Raw genomic sequence first — 21,320 nt, forward strand, 5'->3', positions numbered from 1 at the left:
TTCACTGAACACAGCAATGTTAAATTACAAGCTGGAAATGATGTCCTATGGAGGCAAAATTTGATCATTGTCCAGTTTGAACAACAAATTAAGAATGTTTACTTCTTATGTTTTCAACTTTATATGATAATTTGTATCCTCTCTGGAGTTTTTCTAAGTTATGCATTAAAAAGTTTTCACTTGCAACCCCTATATTTCTTCTCTTTATTTTTAGCTCACCTGACCTGAAAGGTCAAGTGAGCTTTTCTCATCACTTTGCGTCCGTCGTCCTGCGTCCGTCGTCCGTCGTCCGTAAACTTTTACAAAAATCTTCTCCTCTGAAACTACTGGGCCAAATTTGACCAAACTTGGCCACAATCATCATTGGGGTATCTAGTTTAAAAAATGTGTCCGATGACCCCGCCAACCAACCAAGATGGCCGCCATGGCTAAAAATAGAACATAGGGGTAAAATGTAGATTTTGGCTTATATCTCTGAAACCAAAGCATTTAGAGCAAATCTGACATGGGGTAAAATTGTTTATCAGGTCAAGATCTATCTGCCCTGAAATTTTCAGACCAATCAGGCAACACTTTGTTGAGTTGCTGCCCCTGAATTGGTAATTTTAAGAAAATTTTGCAGCTTTTGGTTATTATCTTGAATATTATTATAGATAGAGATAAACTGTAAACAGCAATAATGTTCAACAAAGTAAGATCTACAAATAAGTCAACTTGACCAAAATGGTCAGTTGACCGCTTAAGGAGTTATTGCCCTTTATAGTGAATTTTTAACCATTTTTCGTAAATTTTTGTAATCTTTTACAAAAATCTTCTCCTCTGAAACTACTAAGACAAATTTAACCAAACTTGTCCACAATCATCATTAGGGTATCTTGTTTAAAAAATGTGTCCGATGACCCCGCCCGCGAACCAAGATGGCCGACATGGCTAAAAAATAGTACATAGGGTAAAATGCAGTTTTTGGCTCATATCTCTGAAACCAAAGCATTTAGAGCAAATCTGATGAGTTTAAAATTGTTCATTAGGTCAAGATCTATCTGCCCTGAAATTTTCAGACTAATCAGGCAAACCGTTGTTGGGTTGCTGCCCCTGAATTGGTAATTTTAAGGAAATTTTGTCGTTTTTGGTTAATATCTTGAATATTATTATAGATAGAGATAAACTGTAAACAGCAATAATGTTCAGCAAAGTAAGATCTACAAATAAGTCAACTTGACCAAAATGGTCAGTTGACCCCTTAAGGAGTTATTGCCCTTTATAGTGAATTTTTAACCATTTTTCGTAAATTTTTGTAATCTTTTACAAAAATCTTCTCCTCTGAAACAACTAAGACAAATTTAACCAAACTTGTCCACAATCATCATTAGGGTATCTTGTTTAAAAAATGTGTCCGATGACCCCGCCCGCGAACCAAGATGGCCGACATGGCTAAAAAATAGTACATAGGGTAAAATGCAGTTTTTAGCTCATATCTCTGAAACCAAAGCATTTAGAGCAAATTTGACATGGGGGTAAAATTGTTCATTAGGTCAAGATTTATCTGCCCTGAAATTTTCAGACCAATCAGGCAACACATTGTTGGGTTGCTGCCCCTGAATTGGTAATTTTAAGAAAATTTTGCAGCTTTTGGTTATTATCTTGAATATTATTATAGATAGAGATAAACTGTAAACAGCAATAATGTTCAGCAAAGTAAGATCTACAAATAAGTCAACTTGACCAAAATGGTCAGTTGACCCCTTAAGGAGTTATTGCCCTTTATAGTGAATTTTTAACCATTTTTCGTAAATTTTTGTAATCTTTTACAAAAATCTTCTCCTCTGAAACTACTAAGACAAATTTAACCAAACTTGTCCACAATCATCATTAGGGTATCTTGTTTAAAAAATGTGTCCGATGACCCCGCCCGCGAACCAAGATGGCCGACATGGCTAAAAAATAGTACATAGGGTAAAATGCAGTTTTTGGCTCATATCTCTGAAACCAAAGCATTTAGAGCAAATCTGATGAGTTTAAAATTGTTCATTAGGTCAAGATCTATCTGCCCTGAAATTTTCAGACTAATCAGGCAAACCGTTGTTGGGTTGCTGCCCCTGAATTGGTAATTTTAAGGAAATTTTGTCGTTTTTGGTTAATATCTTGAATATTATTATAGATAGAGATAAACTGTAAACAGCAATAATGTTCAGCAAAGTAAGATCTACAAATAAGTCAACTTGACCAAAATGGTCAGTTGACCCCTTAAGGAGTTATTGCCCTTTATAGTGAATTTTTAACCATTTTTCGTAAATTTTTGTAATCTTTTACAAAAATCTTCTCCTCTGAAACAACTAAGACAAATTTAACCAAACTTGTCCACAATCATCATTAGGGTATCTTGTTTAAAAAATGTGTCCGATGACCCCGCCCGCGAACCAAGATGGCCGACATGGCTAAAAAATAGTACATAGGGTAAAATGCAGTTTTTAGCTCATATCTCTGAAACCAAAGCATTTAGAGCAAATTTGACATGGGGGTAAAATTGTTCATTAGGTCAAGATCTATCTGCCCTGAAATTTTCAGACCAATCAGGCAACACATTGTTGGGTTGCTGCCCCTGAATTGGTAATTTTAAGAAAATTTTGCAGCTTTTGGTTATTATCTTGAATATTATTATAGATAGAGATAAACTGTAAACAGCAATAATGTTCAGCAAAGTAAGATCTACAAATAAGTCAACTTGACCAAAATGGTCAGTTGACCCCTTAAGGAGTTATTGCCCTTTATAGTCAATTTTTAACAATTTTTCGTAAATTTTTGTAATCTTTTACAAAAATCTTCTCCTCTGAAACTACTAAGACTAATTTAACCAAACTTGTCCACAATCATCATTAGGGTATCTTGTTTAAAAAATGTGTCCGATGACCCCGCCCGCGAACCAAGATGGCCGACATGGCTAAAAAATAGTACATAGGGTAAAATGCAGTTTTTGGCTCATATCTCTGAAACCAAAGCATTTAGAGCAAATCTGACATGGGGGTAAAATTGTTCATTAGGTCAAGATCTATCTGCCCTGAAATTTTCAGACCAATCAGGCAACACATTGTTGGGTTGCTGCCCCTGAATTGGTAATTTTAAGAAAATTTTGCAGCTTTTGGTTATTATCTTGAATATTATTATAGATAGAGATAAACTGTAAACAGCAATAATGTACAGCAAAGTTAGATCTACAAATAAGGCAACATGACCAAAATTGTCAATTGACCCCTTAAGGAGTTATTGCCCTTTATAGTCAATTTTTTACAATTTTCATAAATTTTGTAAATTTTTGTTAATTTTTACAAAGTATTTTCCACTGTAACTACCGGGCCAAGTTCATTATAGATAGAGATAATAGTAAGGAGCAAGAATGTTCAGTAAAGTAAGATCTACAAACACATCACCATCACCAAAACACATCACCATCACAAAACACAATTTTGTCATGAATCCATCTGTGTCCTTTGTTTAATATGCACATAGACCAAGGTGAGCGACACAGGCTCTTTAGAGCCTCTAGTTAAATCTTTAGGTAGCTGATCTCAAATATTTTTAAACTCATGGTATTTCTTATTAAAGTGTTATACATGGAAATCTTAGATATATGTACCCTTTGTGAGGTTTGCACATTATTTTAGATTCAGACAACTGGTAATTTTTCCATAGGGTGACAGAGATATCCTTGTTTTGTAGTGTTCTCAGTGTTTTGATTCATAAGTTCTTTCAATGGTCTTTTGTTAGTGATTGGTGTCATTGACAATCACAGCACATCATATTAAAAAACCTAATAAGGAACTCTCCCTCCCCCAAACGCCCTCACTCCCACCACCACCCCATGTACCGAGTACAGTCAATGTCATTCAAGAAAATCACTATTGGTAATGATTTTTGACATTTAATGCTGGTGATTTGCAGTGATTCACTTAGCAATCTATCTCTGTATATTGTGGATTGTTAATTACTGTCATCTAGCTATTTAAGGTTTAATCACATCACCAGATATTAACCTGAGTCACGTTAAATATCACAAAACCAGCATTCATGATATATATATAAGTGAATCACTGTTAATAAATCAGTTTGTTTTTGTTGACTTGATGGTCTTATGGGACATGTATATGAAATTACTTGACAGCATTATAGACCAAGTAATTTCACTAACGTGTCATATTTTAGTCTACTTTTGGACCTATTGGATCTATGAAATTTCTTGGAGAGTATTGTATACCATATTATTTCACGATTTTTTTTTTACATTTCAGAGCAGTACTGTAACAATAAAATGGGGATCAACAAAAGTGATGGAAATATTAGCAAAAGAATACACAGAACACAAAACTTTCAAAGAACTACTTCAACCTATATTGGTCCCTAGAATGGTAGATACAGATTCACATCGAAATGTCAGAGAGGTAGGTCAAGTCATTGTATGTTTGGTTCCCTGAATAACTTTAACCTGTACTGGGCCCTAGATTAGTAGATACAGACTCCTACAAGATGTCAGAGAGGTAGGTAAAGGTATTGTAAGTCTGGTTCCCTGAATAACTTTAGATTAAACTGGTTCCTAGAATGAGAGATTAACCTCAAGGTGAAGTCATTATATATATTAAGATAAGGAGATTTGGTATGATTGCTAATGAGACAACTATCCACCAAATTTCAAATGACGACAATAAAAGCAATTATAGGTCACCATACAGACTTATATGTCTGGTTTCCTGTATTACTATAGCTTAAAGTAGATCCTTGAAGAATTAAATAAGAATCTTATTAAGTTATCCAGACAATGGCATGCTTTTAAGTCATAAAATGTTACACTAAAACATGTTTAGAATATAAGAAGAACTTTATTTTTTTTTAGAGCAGAAATATAAGAATATTGTAAATTCAGAAATTATTGTGAGGTTTTTTTTATTAATGCGAATAATGCGACTGGGTGAGTATCACAATAATAAGAACTTGCATTCTGATACCTGAAACATAGATCTGTAAAAATTCTGTATGCAGATTTTCCTGAAATCGCAATAATTAAACTCATAGTTTTGTCCATTCTTCAACAATCACAATAATAAATGCACACAATAATTTCAGGCAGTAGTCCTTTTTTCTCTTAATTTGTTGTCATTAATTCAGGAGTTTCCTATCTTCCAAAATATTGTACCGAAACATGATTTAAATAAACAAACAAGCCTATGAATCCTAGGAAGATTGAGAGTGGAAGGGGTTGTTAAAAATAGTTCTCAGACTGGTAGACACAATCAGTATTGTCCGTCTGTCCGTTCTTGTTAGCACTCTTGCATGTACTATTCTTGGCAGATTTTTATAAAACTTATGTCATAGGTTTATATCAGCAATGTCTTGGACGAGTTCGAAAATCAGTGCCGATCAATTATTTTTAAAAGAGTTATGCGCCTTTGAAACATTGATTTTATGAAAAATTGCATTGTTAGCGCTCTCATTTGTACAATTCTTGCCAGATTTTTATGAAACTTATATCATAGCTTTATATCAGCAATGTCTTGGACATTTTGAAAATCAGTGCTGATCAATTATTTTTAAAAGAGTTATGCCCCTTTGAAACATTAATAATATTGAAATTGCATTGTTAGCACTCTCATGTGTACAATTCTTGCCAGATTTTTATGAAACTTATATCAGCAATGTTTCGGATGAGTTTGAAAATCAGTGCCGATCAATTATTTTAAAAAGAGTTATGCCTCATGGAAACATTAATTGTAAGGAAAATTGCCTTGTGAGTGTACAATTCTTGCCAGATTTTCATGAAATTTATATTATAGGTTTATATCAGCAATGTCTTGGATGAGGTCGAAAACCTTTGCAGATCAATTATTTTGAAAAGAGTTATGCCCCTTGGAGATATTAATTATATGGAAAATTGCATCGTTAGCGCTCTCATGTGTACAATTCTTGCCAGAATTTTATGAAATTTATATCATAGGTTTATATCAGCAATGTCTTTGACACTTTTGAAAATAAGTGCTGATCAAATATTTTTAACAAGTTATGCCCCTTTGAAATATTAATTATATTGGAAATCACATTGAATTTGTTCTGAAGCATTCAGACTCAGACTTCTTTTAAATTGAGTTTTACTGTGTGTATTGCTGTGTGTTTGTTTATTCTACATTGGCTAGAGGTATAGGGGGAGGGTTGAGATCTCACAAAACATGTTTAACCCTGCTGCATTTTTGCGCCTGTCCCAAGTCAGGAGCCTCTGGCCTTTGTTAGTCTTGTATGTTTTTAATTTTAGTTCATTTTATGTTTTGGAGTTTAGTGTGACGTTCATTTTCATTTAACTAGAACACATTTTTGTTTAAGGGCCAGCTGAAGCCCGCCTCCGGGTGCAGGATTTTCTCGCTGTGTTGAAGACCCATTGGTGGCCTTGGGCTGTTTTCTGCTCTTTGGTCGGGTTGTTTTCTGTTTGACACATTCCCCATTTCCATTTTCAAACTTATTTCTCTTAATATATTTATCAACAGTTTTAAAGTACAAAAAAAAGTGTATTTATTAGTTATTACCCTTGATCCTTGGATAGATAAAATATGTGAAACGCAGGGGACATTGGAACTCTGTTCTTTTATTAGTTCTACATTGGTATTCATGACAGAAACATAGATGTGGACATAATTTTTTGGATTTAAACCGATAATTTTTTTTTACCAACCCTGATGTGACATAGATGAACATTGACACTTTGTATAAGATTTTTTACTCTCAATTTTTGAATAGAAAAAAAAGGTTATCAACCCTGATGTATTTGCTATAAGCAAATAATTTTTACTGCAAAAAAAAACAACAAAAAAATCCTAAAAAACAAGCTTACTGCTGCTTTTGTCTGAAATAACATTTGGAACACTGTATTAGTTTAGATTATAAGAAAACAAAGAAAAATGAATGAAACACAAAGCAGCGAAAACAAATAAAAATGAATGAAACTTGATCAAATTTCGTCAAATTACACAAAGCAGATATTTCATTTCATGCAGAGAAAAGAAAATTAACAATATTTGCTTGGTAATTTCTTCAAACAATTTAGTTTGTTTATTGCGAAAAAAAGATTTCATTTTTGTATTATACCTAATTGAATTTAACCTAACACAGTATGAAATATACGGTTGAAGTCAACACTGTATCCCTATATAGAAAGTCAATGCTGAGCATTAATCGTTTAGTGAAAGGAACAGTTTGATAGCATCAATTTATTGGGTGTTAAATGTCGCCATCAAAGAGGCATTGTTCCGAGTCATTTAAAGTCGGATTTCCTGCTGTGGTGGATAAAATCTACGGTAAATCTATAATGTCCATTAACGGAAATCTGTGATTCCAATTATTACCAATACACCTCCGTTCTTCTTCTCTAGAGACAATACTACAAACGCTAATTATATTTCGATACATATTGATTAGAATAACTGGCGTAAATGGGATTCGGCCCTTCATCAAGAGGGAGTGTAATTATCGTCACTTCAAAACTGGACAGCATATTGATTCAGAATTGTTGACATATACCTTGACACCTTCTAAACATTTCTGTATGTATTTACATAGAAGCATTTATTTTCTCATGTGTTGATGTCATTTAATATGGTCAGATGTTACTTTAAAGAGCAAACAGTTACAAGACTTTTCCTGAAGAGCATTTCTATGTTTTGAAATCAAGCACTGAGAAGTATTAATGGAGAAAAAATGTTTCTCTTGTCAGTATCAGATAATAGTTAAAGGGAGAAATTGTTTGGAGGCATGTTTTACATGATGTTCTTCAAACTAAGAAATAGGTTGTATTAAAAACAATGAAAAATGTAAGTTGGTAAGATGAAATTGAAATGGAGGTCCCCTCTCCAGTTGGTTTTAAATGCATTCTATACATTTTATATCTAAAGTTCTAAAAAATAAAGATTTGTAGAAAAGAAACATTTTGTAAAATTTTTCTTTTCTCATATTTCCTCGTGCAGTGTTGTTAATTTGAATTTGAATCGGAATATTGGTGTTATATTTGCTGCTGGACATTAAGCAACCATCAATGAATCAATATAAATGGCAGTATCATGAACTTTCCTTTTATATTAAAGGTAGTATATTGGTAAATTTTTTGTTTGTAATTTTTTTTTAGCTAGATTTTTTTATAAAATTAAGCTTCATCTAGATCTGATCATGGTTTGATGTTCTACTTCCTGTTTGCTGAAAACTTCAATCTTTCAAATGGCTTGTGAATAGCTTCATCTGGTGTCCCATGTGACAATTTTTTTATGTCCTACTTCCTGTTTGCCGAAAAGTTAATCAGGGGTATAATTTACATATTGTTATTGCTTTTGTCATTTATTTTTAATTTGCACGATAGGTTAAATGCGTTTTTTCAATTATGATTCAACACCCACTGTTTGATTCTGAGAAATGCTCCTACTGCTGGAAATTATATGTTTATAGAACAATACTGTAAAATAAGCATGAACTACCAGTTGATTCACAAAAATTCAGACTTTAGGGAAATGTAATTTTGAATTCTCTGTGATTAATATCTGAATAATCTTGAAGCTGATTTAAGTGTTAGGAAAAATTCTTTCCCAATGGAGTTCGTATGATACTTTGCATAAGCTGACTTTAAGGAGAATTTAATTAAATTTGCATTTTAATTCATTCAAATTCTTATTACGTGTTGTTTTTCATTTTCTCTGTTACATATTGGTGCCAGTTTAACATTAAGAATACAAATGAAAGTTAATAAGTGCTAAAATAGAGAATTATTGGTAAGAGTAGAAATTAAATATTGGCACTGACAACTTTAATTTGACTTTGACATATTTTTTCCAATTATTTTCAATTAGAGAAAATTATGTTTTCCTACTGATTGAAAAGAATGAATAAGGTGATGCGCTATGATTGCTAATGAGGTAGCCTATAATTCTTTAGAGACCAAAGGATATGGAATTACCCAGATTAAGGGCATGTATGACCTTCAACAATGAGCAACACCCATACCAGCTATAAGCTATACAAGGATAACATAATGAGAAACAGTTCAAAAGAGAAAATTAACTGCCTGATTTAAAATAAAGGCAGCTAGAAGATGATGAAAGGGATATTCAAACTCATTAGTTAATTACAAACGCCAAGCCATTAAACTGATTAAATAAAACAGTTCAGAAAGATTTTTTCTTACTTTCATAATTTAAAGGATATGTGAGATAAAAACTCATTAAAACATCATCATTAATTACATAGGCTATTTTTGAAAAAAATGAGGAAAACAGTTTTCTTTTTTTTGTAAAATTACATTTATGAAAGAAAAAGAACAAATTTTTTGTGCAAATTATAAAATTATAAGCTTTAAAGACAACAGTTACTACTTTAAAATATTTGTTTGTTCTTAACAATTTGTTTTTTATCCAGAAATATGCCACCAGCAATTTTACGTGATTTCATCGTAATTTTCACACAAATTCAAAGAAATAATTTTCATCTAATAAAATATTTTATGACTACTCAGTTGTATTTTAGCGTAAAGTAATCAATATTAGAGCACGACTTTTCATATGATTGTTACATTTATGAGGGATAAAGGAGTGTTGTTTAATTGTTTTCCTGAAACTCTATGACGATCTGTTTCAACACTTCATGTTTACAGTCCAATTTCCATATTCAAATTACATCAATTAACAAGAGTACAATTAAAAATTGAAACCTTTGAAGGATGAAAGAATATATGGTGGTAAATCATGTCAAACAGTGTTTGCTATTATGTTCCAATAGAAATTAAATTGATTTTTATGTTAATAAAGTGTGCTGTGATGTTGGTGATACAGTTATTAAACTCTGTTCAGAGACAAACAGAATTTACCTTGAGTGTCACAGTGTATAGATTCCTTTATTTGAGACTAGCAAAACTTGAACTTCAAGTAAAGTTGAATATTCTTTAACAAGTTTTTAGGAAATCTGTCCAAAGTTTAACTCAAAGGTTTCTGTCTTCAACTAACTCATTTTAAGTGAAGTTGACTATTCTAGATTAACAAATTTTAAGGAACTTCGAGTCTGTCCATAGTTTTAAACTCAAAGGTTACTGTAAAGTTGATAATTTTTGCGGCGTTTAAATTTTACAATTTCAGGTGGAAAACCTAAAGCTCACATGAGCTAGGTTTAATTTTTGTGTTTTTCTTGTCCATGATTGTTATTGTCTTAAGACCAAATTTACACGAGGGGATATTCTTCCAATTTTATCTTAATTGCAAAATTATCGACCCACTCCCGAAAAGTCCCATTCGACAGTATTTATTTTTAATTTGCTAAAACTAATATATTGACCGATTTCATTATCTTATGGTAGTTCTAAACAACTTTATGTATTGTTTACCATTTACATTGAGGATAGTCATGTACACCGTAAACACTTGTATTTTCCATAGAGATAAAGAACTGATAGATTTATTACAATAAAACTTGACTGCAGTTATTGAAGTTATACATATTTGTCTCTGAGGAAAAATGACTTGATTTTCTTGTCAATTTTGATTAGTTTCAGGCATTTTTCTTCACAATCTGGTATTGTATTGCTTTTGATATCAGTCAATCGTTTTCATGGCATAGACCAATCTGAAGACTGTTAATATAGCGATTTCTTATCAGATCTATTAAAGAAGAAATATTGTTCATTGGGTCTGTCAGTATGAAATATTGTTGTCCTTTAATACTCAACTTGAGGCCATTTTAAATATTCCAGTCATAGTAGGATTCAAACTTCTACTTGTAGATTTATTAGAGCTATTTTCCTAATGCTTGTAGTTTAAAAGTCTGGTTGGGTGAATGACATTTGCGCCAATTTTTAAAAATTTCGATCTTTCATTTGCGGGGATTTGATTCTTTCATTAGTGCCGATTGTGTACAGGTGAATGTTATTTTTTATTTTTCATTATTAACCTCTTTTGTTAGTCAGGGGCCAGTTTCACAGAGCTGTCTTAGGATGGTCTTACGACATATCTTGACATTTGCACCAATTTTTAAAAATTTCGATCTTTCATTTGCGGTGATTTGATTCTTTCATTAGCGCCCATTGTGTACAGGTGAATGTTATTTTTTATTTATCATTATAAACCTCTTCTGTTAGCCAGGGGCCAGTTCCACAAAGCTGTCTTAGGATGGTCTTACGACATATCTTAGTCCTAAGTCAGGGTTTCACAAAGTAGTCCTAATTAAATCAGGACATCTGTTACAGTTGCTCATAAAGTTAGGACTACACATGAGGTGTCTTATGATGGTCTTATGATAGTTATAAGTTTATTTATATAAATTACACTCATTTTTTATATCAATTTTGCAGATGGTCTTAGGATAGTTATAAGTTTATTTATATAAATTACACTCATTTTTTATATCAATTTTGCAAATTATCTAATTATTAACTTATTATCTATTCTCCTTTTTCCTGCTCATAACTAAATCTTTATAGATTGACGGATTATCATGATTTGTCAACAATGAACATTCGATGTATTGATATCAGGAATGCACGATTTTATCCTTTGACCTAATATTATAACCGATACGGTACAAGAAAAAATGTCATCATTTTATTCTTTTTTTCTCAATTTTGTATTTAAAGTTTCATATTTATATTGGTGTATTATTTATAGATTATTTATATAAATTACACTAATTTTTTGTATTAATTTTGCAAATAACTAATTATATTAATCAATACGTTGATTGATTTATGGGAAAGACATACTACATTTACATGAATTTTTCCATAAATCCATGTTAATATTTTAAAATTTAAAGAACTTGCGACAGGTTCAGGAAGTCTTTTCTAAGATCATCCTAAGACAGCTTCGAGGCGATGTCTGAGATATGTCCTAAGATAGTCATAAGAGTATCATAAGACATGTCCTAAGATATATCTTATGACAGGTCCTATAATCATATAATCATGCTCTCCATGGGAAGGTGGAAGTAGGATTTCGAGCAGGATAAGTCAATTTGATAAAAGCACTCTGTTTACATCCACTAAAATCACGGAGTAAAAATCTATTTTTTGTTTGTTTCTCGAAATCCTACTTCCGCCTACCCCTGGTGAGCAGGGGACAACAGTTATATACATCTTATAATTGACAATTCACAACATATGTACAACTGGCTAAATGATAAATAAAAAATAACATTCACCTGTAATTTACCTGTACACAATCAGCGCAAATGAAAGAAAAAATCGGCGCAAGTGAAATGCAGATCACTGCAAATGCAAAACGCCGTTATGTTGGCTTGTTTGCTTTGTTTGTATAAATGTTTCTCAAGCATTGTAATTAAGATTGACATCTGCAATCAATAGATAGCTTGTATACATTATACTCTGCATTATACTTAACATGCATCCAATAACATTTAAGTACAATATATACAAGCTGAAGCCCCGCCTATCTAATTGATTGCAGATGTCAATCTTAATTACAATGCTTGAGCAAACATTTATACAAACAAAGCAAGCAAGCAAACCAAACCTTTAAACTACAGGCATTAGGAAAATAGCTCTAAATAGATAAATAATGTTAGTGTGGATTCATATGTGTAGGTGTCAATTTATTTTCGCACTAATTTTGCAGTCTGGTAATGGAGATGAACTGAATTTAGTGTATTACAACAACTATAGAATTCTTGAGGCTTTTCAAAATGACTGTTAGTTAATTGATGAATGAATAGGATGATCAGTGGAAAAATTAAATTTGTGTGGGGTGTGGCATAGAGGGCATACTCACTTTCCCAAACCTGGACCTAGAAATGTAAAATTTATTAGTGCTCATTACAAAACAGTATAAAAAATCCAGCCTCAATTTCTTCCTTTTTTCTGAAGCTGATACAAATATATGTTATATCTTTTAAGAAGATAAATTTCAGAAAAATATTTACATGACATCATAATCCTGAACTGAAAATATGTCGATACATGGGGGAAAAACCCTAAGCATCAACAGCATCTGACAAGTCTATCAAGTAATATCTGTTTTCAAATACCCTATGGTAATTTCAGTGCATTAAAGGATGTTCCCTGCTGGTATTCCAATAACTACATTTTTACGATTGACGTTTTTTTTTTTTGTTCAATAAATAATGCAACCATTTTTGTTCAATATATCATGCATAATGCAACAAAATTATTTGAAAGTAAAGATGGGTTTATGTACTTGTTATTGAGATTCCTGGAATTCAAAATTCAAATTTTTGGTGGGAAAAATAGATTGCTGTGTAAAACTTAATCTTGCTCATATTCATTTCAATCAATTAAGGTATTCATTAATTAGGATCAAGGATCCCCCTTCAGAGTTTTAAGATTATCAAGTCTTTTTCTTTGATACAGATTGGCAGCTCTAAATATGTAGATTGATAGTTGACGGTAAGTTGTCTGATGATTCAGACATTCTTTTAATCTTTTATTCTTTTGTTCATTGTTCATCCATCAACATTTTTTTTATCTGGAACCAACATAAACCAATTACTAGATATCAATGAAACTTTCCTTGAATCTTAAGTACTTCTGTGCATCTCTTATGAGGGTCTGGATGGGTGGTCCATCATTTCTGTATTCTTAAATATTTTAGGCCATTTTTCTCTATTCTTTATACTTTTGCCCATTATTCTCTATTCTGTAAACCCCCATCCACACCCTCTCTAATTATATTTTTCATTCAAATGACTTTTTGGAGTTTCCCAAAGTAACACTTGGACTTTACCTTTTGATTTCTCTTTAGAAAAACATGGAAATTTGCTTTATTTATACGGATCAGTAAAGTCAGTAGTTTATAATAGCCGGTAGATGAAGAAGGCATCTTGAATATATCATCTCATTATATTTTCTCAATGAAAAAGATCAGAAATTGTATAATTATTATCAATTGTAATATTTACTACCTAAAAATTCAAAAATACATAATGGTTGAAATGTTGTAATTGAATTGAGATTTAAACCTTCACAGATTTGTTTTTTTGTTGTTGTTGTTGTGAAGATTGACGTGAGGCCATACGGTGACCAGTTTAGTTGCTAACATATACATCATTTGGTCTGTGGTGGCTAGTTAATTGTCTCATTGGCAATCATACCACATCTCCCTATTTTATTTCCACGATTCTTTACAATTTATAAATACTAATGAAGGGATGGAACTGAAAAAGGAAAAAAAACAGTAAAATATCAATCCATTATTTTCACACTGTGGATAAATGAATGTCTGCATGCTTTGTTTTAACACCAGATTTACGCATGTTTATGAAAGAAATAAAGTAGAAGTGACCTTTTATTAACAAAAGCATCTGATTTTATGAAATCAGGGATCTTATACAGTAGAATTATAAAAAGCTATAATTGAAATGTCAGACATGGAACTATATGGATAAACTGATTAGGTTTATAAAGACATTTGTATAGGGGGAGATATTTGTATGATGTAATAATTGAAATAACTTTTAGTGTGGAAAAAGCTGTCTTTTTGTGGAGTATTATTGAGAAGGGAATCAGACAAAAAAACCATAATAGATTATCTAAAATTATCAAAGTTGTATTGCAGTATATTAATGTATTTCAATTGGATGTATTTTTTTATACTGTCTAAAAAATGAAAAATGAAAAATTAGGCTTAATTAAACAATAGCTTGTATGCAGGATTATGCTAAAACCACAATAATCAAGTATTTACAAAAACACACTTAATTTTTTATGCCCCCGCCGTAGTGGAGGGGGCATTAAGTTTTACCCTTGTCCGTCTGTACGTCTTACCATCTGTACATATGTCCCGAAATTAGTTTCCGTTCTCAAACTTAAGTTTACCTCAACCAAATGTTATGAAACTTATACACAATGCCACAAAATACAAATCAAATTTGAATTTGGGTAGCGTCACTTACACATTTCTTGAGTTATGCCTATTTACAAATAGAAGAATTGCTGAATTTTTCGTTTCCGTTCTCTAACTTAAGTTTGCCTCAACCAATTGTTATGAATCTTATACACAATGCTTATTATCACAAAACTCATATCTAGTATGAACTTTGGTAGCATCACTTTTACTGTTCTTGAGTTGTGTCCCTTTATGAAGTTATATGCAAGCGGGGGCATCATATGTGTCCCATGAACACATTCCTCATTTATTTTTCAATACATTTAAATCAGTATCAACCAAAATAAATGAATCCACAGTGCTTAATTTGGACAAATGTGGATTTTAACCATTTTTACCTTTTTAGAATTTTATATGACTTCTAATTGTTATCTTTTCTATTTTTTTTAGCATCTTATTAATACATTAAAGAGTTTGAATTGGCACGTAGAGGTTGACGAGTTCCAAGATGAGACACCTTACGGAACAAAGACATTCCGTAATATTATAGCAACATATGACCCTTCCAAACCACAACGTCTAGTCCTATCAGCTCATTATGACTCCAAGAATCTTACTGACGGCAGAAAATATTTTGTAGCGGCCACAGACTCAGCTGTTCCATGTGCTATTTTACTGGACATGGCTAAACAACTAGATTGTCTTCTTACTAAAGAAAAGAGTAATAGAGTAGGTCATTATACTGCTTTGTTAGGTGGGGACATGTTTAGAAATTTATCAGGAAAATACAAGTATATCCATTGATTTTTAAAACTTTTGTTTTTAGAAATGTATTGTAAATGTATAGTAGAAATTAGATATGAGACAAGGCCTTTCCCAATAAGATATTTTGATGCAGATGTTAATGTAGGCAAATTTTTTTTTGGTTAAATAAAATTGAGAATGGAAAGCCTTGTTTCATAAATAACAATGCCCAGATCTGTGTGTAAAATGGCCATTTTAAGTAACATATGTCAATTTCAACATGCTTAAGATATCATATTGACAGCTATCAACAGACATTTCTATTCTAATCTGTCTAGATTATATTATCATTGATAAATAATGCTGCGTTCACAAGTTATTCGAATTCGATTCGCTTTAACTAATTCAAATTAGTTTAATTCGCATTTGAAACGTTTTTCGTCTGAACGTAAATTTTAATACGAATTGCAATGCGCATCAAATTAATTTTTTTCCCTGTTATTTTGCACATACCTTTGTTAAAGGAAAAAAAAAACAAATTTTGTTTTGTCTTTGAAATTTTGCCCAGATTTATCACTTCTTAAGAAAACTTCTTGTGTAGGGTACAACGATTTGATTTTTTATGGAGGGTGCTAGGATCAAATTTGAAATAAAAAGCCTCTCAAAAGGCTGTAATATTTTAACTGTGTGATTCTTTCAGTTTTTTTTTTTTGCATTAAAGAATTTAAAAAGCATCCTAAAATAAAGAAGTTTATATTAGATTACACAAAGTAATTTTCCCCCACAAAAAAAAACAACAACGTAATGGAGATGGTGTAATAATCTCCCCTGATTACATGCAGCTGTTTGAAGTGTGAATTGAACATTTATAGGACTTTCCACGCTATTTCTGTAAAATGATTTTATGACGTTGATCGATCAATACATACTTGATGTCATACGGAGCTCTTTAAGTGACTTTTATCAGTAATATGTTGAATTTTGCACTTTCTCGATAGCCCTCATTACCACCTGGATTGAAGTTGTGATATACACGTATGACGTCAACACCACAATGACCACTATGATGTCATTATGGTTTTCGCCTATGATATTTTCGCGGACACAAATTATTAATATTACGTTTTTAATTTTAAAGAATCAAGAAATAATAATAATATTCTTTTAATTTGTCCGTCCAAGCACTTGTTAGGATAATTCGAATTGCAATTTAGAAAGTGTCCACACCACAGTTTAATTCGAATGAAGCAAAATTAACGAAAATGCATTTCTAATGTGAATTGGATAATGCGAAATTAGCCAATTCCAATTCGATTCGAATTAAAAAAAGAAAAGTGTGTGAACGCAATGATCGCAATGAACGAGGCATTAGAAGATGTGGTATGATTGCAAATGAGACAACTGCCACTAGAGACCAAGTGAGATAGGTGTTTGTTAGCAACGGAAGGTCAATCAATGTAAGGCCTTCAACATTGAGCTAAACATAAAATGCATAGCAACCTGTATAAAGCAAAGTTAACAAGACAAAATGTAAAAAATTCAAATGAGAAAACCAAAGTTTATTTTCAAAAAGATAAACAAAAAACAATATTATGTACAGTAAACATATGATAAATATTCATTTTTCAATAGAAATTTTGAAAGGATTGAAAATTTTAACTTTTTTATGAATTTCTAAGGCCATTTAATAGCTCTCATTTTACCTCCTCCTCAACATACATATAATTTCATTTCTGCCAATATCTAAAGCACTTGCTACTCAAATAATGCTTTTAAAAAATTTCCAAATAATTTGAAATATAATATGAAAGGTTTATGTAGCATTTGTTTTGGACATATCTTTCAAACCATGTGCAAAATTTCATTTGGTATCGGACAATTTCCTGCCATAAGTGGTTGTCTTCAATGCTGCCACATTTATCGGTTTTCCTATATGATTACACAGTTGCAATGTAATCGCTGTTGATTAATTTCATGCTTAATCAAGGTTTTAATCAGGTGTAAAATTCAATGTTTTAGAAATGTAATCACCTGTGAGAGTATAGCTTGTAATACAGAAAATATTAATAAACTCGTGTAAACAGATCTGCCATTGTCTTGATTAGAAATATACAGATTGTGTCATTTTATATGGTCCTCTGATGAAATTGATTCATGGTTTAATTCAGACTAAGATGAAAGTGACAAGTACATGATCTCTATATGTTGATGTGCTAAATAAAAAAAATTAAAATAGAGATTATTTTTGTAGCCACACATTAAATTTCATTGTTTTTTGATATAATCTTGGATTTTAGAATGATGAAAAGAGAATGTGATTAATTTGTTTTTACTTGAAAAATTACAAAATGGAGCCTTCATTATAATTCTGGCTTAATGCTGTTTTTCAAATAATCCATATTTTGAAGGAAAAAATTACATATGCATTAAAAAATCTTAATATAATTACAGTAACTTCATAAATGTGAAAGTTACTTTGTTTGTTTTGAAATTTTTGCAAGTAGAATAAGATTCAGGTGATTCTACAAATTGTTTTTTTTTTTCCAAAAAATTAACATGGCTTAAAAAAATCTTAAAAATCTATTACAAAAAAGTCAGATAATTATATTTTTGTTGAATTAATCTTCAACCAGTAAAATAAAATAACAAGTTGAGAATATAATGATAAAGATAATAAAAAGCTTTAAAAAAAAGGAAAATGTAGGAAAAATATTGCTTAGCATAACTAAACAAATGATATGTTGGAACTGCAGATTCACTTGATTTATTTGTTGGTACCATCTTTAATGGATTGAGAAAAAAATTGCTAACTTTATTGATTTTACAAATCTGCATATAGGGCCACAGTACATATACTTAAATTTGTCCTAACTACACCTACATGACTCTGGTATAAAGTGTACAGTAAATACAAACAACTGGTACATAAGTGTATGATGATGAGTTTGTGTTTCATTCTGGTTTACTAGCTTACAAAATTATCATAGAAAAACAAAGGATATTGGGTATCCATCCATGACACAAAATCGGTACATGCACAGAAAAAAAAACACACCAAAAAGACAGTGCTTTTATTGCTGTTTTTCATCTCAAAGTCACAGTGCGGCCTATAACAAGGAGCAAAAACAAAAAAAACAAAAAAAAACATCTCACCTCATTGCATTACTCCATTTAATCAATATCTGAAATTTTCTTGCACATGTTTCAAAATGAGATTAACTTACATTACTGAACATGTAAGACTGTCTCACCTCACTGCAAGTTAACTTAAGACGGTCTTTAGCACTGGCTTTAGGGGTTTAGGGGAATTCTTTGCAAAAATAATTCAGATAGACTTTATCATATACTTTTCTCTAGATTTCATATATAACTACCCGTATTTGTGTTTTTAATCAGATTTAATCTACCTTTTAGTTTCTAGGATAAAATGGATTTCCGTTTTAAAAGGAACAAAAGTCAAAAATGGTAACATTATTTTTTATATATCAGTGCATGTATTATAGAATGTAGTTCTTCCACTGAGTTCTGAGAATAAATTGATGCCATGGATGTTTCAACCGATTTTTTAATTATTGCTGAGATATAAGGCCTTGGGGCATATTCCTTTATAGGATAAAAATGTAATTTTAGAAGGACTATTACCGGAATGATGTATACTAAGCAAGAAAATATATTTAATTTCAGAAAACAGACATTACTCCACAGATTGTATTTTTTGATGGTGAAGAGGCTTACAATCAATGGACAGAAACAGATTCTTTGTACGGAGCCAGACATCTGGCTGATAAATGGCAAAAAACTACTGATCGTAATTTACAAACAAAAAATAATTTACAAACAATTGTAAGTTTTAGTAGTATTATTCCTCTATGTTTATTGAAATCTAGAGGCAAAAAGTTAGAGAGCCATGAAGAAGAAAAAAAATCAAAATAACAAAAAGCATCAAAGGACATAGAATACTTCCCAGTTTTTGTCATATTCTTCTAGGAATGCAAGTCTCCAGAGGGATTTACCAGTGTATCAGCAACTAATGTATTTCACAAGTTCTGATTTGTCCTGAGTCTAGACAAGATCTTAATGAATTCAAAGAGAAAAACCAAGATTCTACCTGAGTGAACACCAGATTGATAAATACATATATCAGGGCAACATGAGTTATCTCCCATGTCAAATTACAGAAGGTCTCATTGATTGTGTGAAAAGCAGTTTGGAAAAGTACCTTTTTTTTGGCATAAAGCAAGTAAAAAAATGCGACACATCAGTGAACTGAAAATTCTGGATGAGCATCTGCTAGTCACTGAAAAATAAAACTAAAAATAAAAATAAAACTCTAGAATCATCAAACAAAATTACATTCACAGTGACAAACTTTTAATTAATGAAATTTCTGACTTAAGACAGACTGGATTAAACAAGCATTTCTAAAACTTAAACTTTCCTTAAATATATCAAACCATGAAGAACAAAATTTAACTGTTAAGTTATATATATATACCATATAAATAAATCCAGAAAAAAATTCTGAATTTATACATGTACATCTAATCATGTTTAATTAAGTCTCCCAAACGAAGTTTGGGAAGACTTATTGTTTTTGCTCAGTTATTATTATTATTATTATTCTTCCTCTTCCTCTTCTGCCGCTTTTAAATTTGAACTTGTCCGCACCCGTTCTCCAAAACCGCTTGTCAGATTAATTTAGGGTTTCACAATATGTTAGACTAACATGTCTAGTGGTGCAATCAGGGTTTTGTTTGTGCAATGGGGTTTATAAAGGGGTACTTTGAGGGGCAAAAAGAAAAGAGGGTTTTACTATAGAACCCTATGGGATTTTATTTTTTTAAATTTTCAAATGATTATAAATTGAAAACCGTTTGTGATAGACACAATCTTTTTAATTGAAAATGTTCTAAATGATAAAACCCATTATTGCGAACCCAATGAAAGTTTTCCACAGTGCCATCTCTATCTTGACCAGGTATTTAAACTTTTGCAAGTTCACCTGTCCTATTGAATAAATACAATAGCTATTGTTCTCTGTGTAGTTTATTCTCTGGGACCTTTAAATTTCTTCTAAGAGAAATCTATCATTCATTGATTAAATTACCTGAGTAAAAAAAAAATCTTATATGTAGACAAAAATACTTTTTTTATACTCATTAATTGCGTGTGATGATGTATTTATTCAATATTAATAATATATTTTCATTCAGTTAATTTCTAACAAAAGTTTTATCAATGTTCCTATTGAAATTTGATTTTTTTTTTGTTTAGTTATAGAATACATTTAAGAAGATCTTAATTTGAAACATCATTATTTTCAAGTTCTTATTCATGTCAAACAATCTTTTTTTTAAAAGGAACAATGTTGAAAGTTTTGTCAGAAATCAACTTTTTATGATTGAATCAATGTTTATATTAAACTGAATGAAAATATATATTATTAATATTGAATAACTACATCATCACACGCAGTTAATGAGTATAAAAAAAAGTATTTTTGTCTACATATAAGATCATTTTTTTACTGAGGTAATTTAATCAATGAATGATAGATTTCTCTTAGAAGAAATTTAAAGGTCCCAGAGAATAAACTACACAGAGAACAATAGCTATTGTATTTACTCAATAGGACAGGTGAACTTGCAAAAGTTTAAATACCTGGTCAAGATAGAGATGGCACTGTGGAAAACTTTCATTGGGTTCGCAATAAATGAAATA

General features: G+C 31.2%; 1 protein-coding gene across 1 annotated transcript in view; it reads left to right on the top strand.

The window, feature by feature from the left end:
- LOC127699203 (glutaminyl-peptide cyclotransferase-like) overlaps positions 1-21,320 on the top strand; it is a 45,006-nt gene that overhangs the window by 17,624 nt on the left and 6,062 nt on the right. Inside the window, exons 2-4 of the mRNA XM_052202970.1 lie at positions 4,284-4,433; positions 15,306-15,584; positions 19,284-19,442. Coding sequence (XP_052058930.1) covers positions 4,284-4,433; positions 15,306-15,584; positions 19,284-19,442 — 588 coding nt within the window. The remainder of the gene's footprint in view (positions 1-4,283; positions 4,434-15,305; positions 15,585-19,283; positions 19,443-21,320) is intronic.

This window comes from Mytilus californianus, unplaced genomic scaffold (genome assembly GCF_021869535.1).
Source record: "Mytilus californianus isolate M0D057914Y unplaced genomic scaffold, xbMytCali1.0.p SCAF_4, whole genome shotgun sequence".
Taxonomy (NCBI): domain Eukaryota; kingdom Metazoa; phylum Mollusca; class Bivalvia; order Mytilida; family Mytilidae; genus Mytilus; species Mytilus californianus.